The sequence below is a fragment of the Lupinus angustifolius genome, unplaced genomic scaffold (genome assembly GCF_001865875.1).
Source record: "Lupinus angustifolius cultivar Tanjil unplaced genomic scaffold, LupAngTanjil_v1.0 Scaffold_113_5, whole genome shotgun sequence".
Lineage (NCBI taxonomy): Eukaryota > Viridiplantae > Streptophyta > Magnoliopsida > Fabales > Fabaceae > Lupinus > Lupinus angustifolius.
In genome coordinates, this window is record NW_017724875.1 from 2,487 (window position 1) to 6,739 (window position 4,253).

The window sequence follows — 4,253 nt, forward strand, 5'->3', positions numbered from 1 at the left end:
GGTGCCCTCGAATCATTTTTTCTATTGCAGGAGGGATTGGTACTCCCATTTCCCTCGATGATGCAACTACCAATAGAACCTTTGGACATTTTGAAAAAGTATTGGTTGAACTCAATCTCAAAGCTCCCCATCCGGATCATATTTTGGTGGAGAGAGAAGGATTTGCCTTCTTTGTCTCAATTGAGTATGAAAACTTACCGGATTATTACAGTGGTTGCCTCTCAATTGGTCATTTGGTTACAAATTGTAGAAAGAGGACAAAGAAAACTGGAATAGAAGAGATGTCCAAACCCATCAGTAACAAGACGCTCCCTGTAGAAAAAACCCTTAAAGGGATGGTACATAATGACTTAGTCATTAATCTGGAAATTGATCCTAGGGATGGCACCAATCTTGAAGGATTGGAAAGAGTGCAACTCACTCCTGTGATGGATCCATATGAAGGCAGACCCTTGGAGGAGGCTTTGGATGAATTTAGAAAAGATAACCCTACTCTTACTCCTAGCATTTTGCAGGAACACGAGGATAACTTTGTAGTCAAGGAAACTGCTGACATTAGTAATCCTGTAGCTGCTCATGACATACGAATTGTTGGTAAACTCTAGGCTGATGAGGAGGATGATGAAGAACAGAGGGAAGATGAGGCCTTCACGCCCGTCCTCATCAAAAATCAAAAGAAAAAGCTCAAAAAGAAGGGAAATACATATAGGATTCACTATACCCGAAAGGGTGGTTATTTAAATAATGCTCAATGAAGGTATTCTACTGGAACTGTAGAGGATTTGCTAGCCCAAAAACCAGGCTAGTGTTCAAAAACTTATGCTCTTCTAATAATCCAGACTCGACCTTCATTGCTGAGCCAATGATCAGCCAAGACATGGTAAATCCTACTTTCTGGGCTGAGCTTAGGCTAAAGCTTTTTGTGGTGAATAATAGGGGTAGCAACTTGCCTAATCTGTGGGGTCTTTGTGGCACTCATTTGGATCCTACCATCCTAATGATTTCTAATCGGCAAATCTCCCTCGCAGTTTTCCAAAACAACAAAATTTCTAATATATGTGCAGTGTATGCACATAACAGTTACCTTCACATGAGAAATCTTTGGGTTGAAATCCAGGAGGTAATGTCTGCTAATTCTGGTCCTTGGTGTAGCATTGGTGACTTTAATGTCGTCCTGGGTGCCAATGAGTGCAGAGGTACAAGGCTTCCTCCTAGACTCCCTTCTGAGGAGTTCAAATTTTTTTCAGACAATGCAAACCTCCTACATTTGCCAACTAGAGGCCCCACCTTTACTTGGACAAATAGAAGAAGGGGCATGGCTCTCACTAAAAGGAGGTTGGATAGAGCCCTTTGCAATGAAGCATGGCTAAATAATTAGGATCATGTCTTTTGTTGTGCTCTGCCTAGGTGCACTTCTGATCACCATCCTCTTCTGCTTTCCTCTGCCACTAACTCCTTTGTAAGACATTCCCATTTCAAATTCCACAAGATGTGGCTTACTCACTCTGACTGCAGAAGATTGATCACAGAGACTTGGAGGACTGATATAATTGGCTGCCCCATGTTCATACTTGCTCAAAACTTGAAAGTCCTCAAGAAAGATCTTAGAGTGTGGAACAGAGTTGTGTTTGGAAATATTCACACTATTATTAGAAATGCTATGAATTCTGTTGACAACATACAAAATAGTATCACTATTAGTGGTCTTGAGCAACATTTGTTGGACCTAGAGGATCATGCTCAAGCTGAGCTCCTTCAGGCTTTAGATTTGGAAGAAATGTTTTGGAAAGAAAAGTCTAGGCTTAATTGGCATATAAATGGTGACATAAATACTCATTTCTTCCACAGATTCACAAAAATAAGACAGGCAACAAACTCTATGTCCATGTTGAAGGAGGGTGAGAGATGTCTTAGCAACCAGGAGGACATAGCCAATCATGTCCTGAATTACTACACTGATCTATTTTCCTCTCCTAACAACACCTCTCCTAATGATTTAATCCAACAGGTAATCCCTACCTTGGTCTCAGAGGATGAAAACTCAATGCTTACTGGAATCCCCTCTAGGCATGAAATTAAAATGGATGTCTTTGCAATGAATGGTGAAGGTGCTCCAGGGCCTGATGGGTTTGGAGGGTGCTTCTACCAAACATTTTGGGACATAGTGGAAGAAGATGATTGCAATTCAATAATTCAATTCTTCACTTAGGGCTGGTTGCTTCCTAACATCAATTCCAACTCTGTTATACTAATTCCTAAATGCAAGGGTGCTGACAAAATTGAGGATTATAGGCCCATAGCTCTAGCTAACTTCCAATTCAAAATCATCACAAAGGTCCTAGCTGATAGACTAGCTCTGATTGCCCCTAGAATTATTTCCCCTCTGCAAAGATGATTCATTAAAGACAGAAAGATTTAGGATTGTATTTGTCTAGCTTCTGAAGCAATCAACTTACTTGACCATAAGTGTTTTGGTAGCAACATGGCCATTAAGTTGGACATTAAAAAGGCCTTTGACACCATGGACTGGGATTTCCTCTTAGCTACTCTGCAGGCCTTTGGTTTCAACAACCAATTCACTGCTTGGATAAGAGTAATCCTTAACTCTGCTAGATTATCTTTCATGGTTAATGGCCAAACAGTGGGTTTTATTAAGTGTAGCAGGGGAGTGAGACAAGGAGACCCTTTATCTCCTTTGTTTTTTTGTCTAGCTGAGGATGCCTTAAGTAGAGGAATCACGAGGCTACTTGCAAACAGACTCATTAGCTCAATAACTGGTCCTCATATGCTCCAAACTCCTAGCCATGTTATGTATGCAGATGACATCCTCATCTTCTGCAAGGGTCTAAAGAAGGAGTTGATGGCCTTAAAAAAGCTCATCCAAGACTATGCCCTGGCCTCTGGTCAAATTATAAGCACTGGAAAATGCAAATTCTACATATCAAAGGCCTCTCCTAGGAAAATAATCAGACTATCCTCCTACCTTGGCTTCACACAGGGCAACCTCCCTTTCTCCTATTTAGGTGTCCCTCTCTTTCAAGGGAAGCCTAAATCTGTTCACCTTCAATCAATTGCAGATAGAATTGCGTTGAAAATGGCTGCTTGGAAGGGTTCTACTCTGTCAATTATGGGCAGAGTTGAATTAGTCAGATCTATACAGAGCATGCTCATCTATAGCTTCCACATTTATAAATGGCCCTCAAACTTGCTCAAAACTCTGGACAGCAAAATCAGAAACTTCATTTGGTCAGGAAACACAGAAACCAGGAAAATTGTCACTGTTGCTTGGAAGCAGGTTTGCTCCCCTACTCTTGAAGGAGGGATTGGGCTAAGATCTATTTCAATGATGAACAAGGCTGCTCTGCTAAAGTTAACTTGGGAGATGATATCCTCTAATCAGGACTGGTCTATTTACTGTAGAAACTGATTTGGTTGTAATAGAAACACCAATTCTAAGTACATTAAATCCTCTATTTGGCTTGGCCTCAAAGCTAATTGGGATCTGGCTATGCTAAACTCTCTATGGCTGGTTGGTGATGGAAAAAACATTAACTTCTGGAGGGACAATTGGCTTGGTGAGCCTTTGGTAAGCTACTTGGAAATTCCTGAGCAAACTCAAATGTCCCTCAAAGCCTATGTGGCTGACTTTATCCAAGTCTCTCAATGGAGAATGCCTAGATCCTTAATCTCTTGGTACCTAGAAATCCTCAATAAAATCAAGAATGTCACTATGGCAAACTCTTTGGACAAAATCATTTGGCAAGATTCGAATGATGGCACCTTGTCTCTCAAGGAAGCTTACTCTTGTGTGAACTACTCTAATACCTGGACGAGATGGTACAAGCACATTTGGTCCATTGCTATTCCTCCTTCCAAGTCTTTCACGACATGGAGGCTAATCAACGGGAAAATGCCGACAGATGAAAACCTTCAAAAAAGAGGATGCCATCTGTGCTCAGTTTGCAACCTTTGCCAAGCTAACTCTGAATGTTCTGAGCATCTGTTTTTGACTTTCCCTTTTGCGGTCTACCTCTGGAATTGGATAAGCTCCTTGTTTTCATACTCTGTGAAAACATCCTTGGTCTCCTCTCTGTTCATCAACAACAACCAATGGAGTGTGCAGTTAATCCAGGTGTTTCATGCTGCAATTGTCTTCACTATCAGTACCACATGGTACTACAGGAACCATATCAAATTTGAGAACAGGAAAATTGCCTTACACCATGCTACTGCAAAGATAAAAAGGGAAGTTT

General features: G+C 41.1%; 1 protein-coding gene across 1 annotated transcript; it reads left to right on the plus strand.

The window, feature by feature from the left end:
* The first annotated feature begins 1,489 nt into the window (after positions 1-1,489).
* LOC109339802 lies at positions 1,490-2,209 on the plus strand. Its single transcript, XM_019577319.1, has one exon. It carries the CDS (start codon positions 1,490-1,492, stop codon positions 2,207-2,209), a length of 720 nt encoding a protein of 239 aa, XP_019432864.1.
* The last annotated feature ends 2,044 nt before the right edge of the window (positions 2,210-4,253 follow it).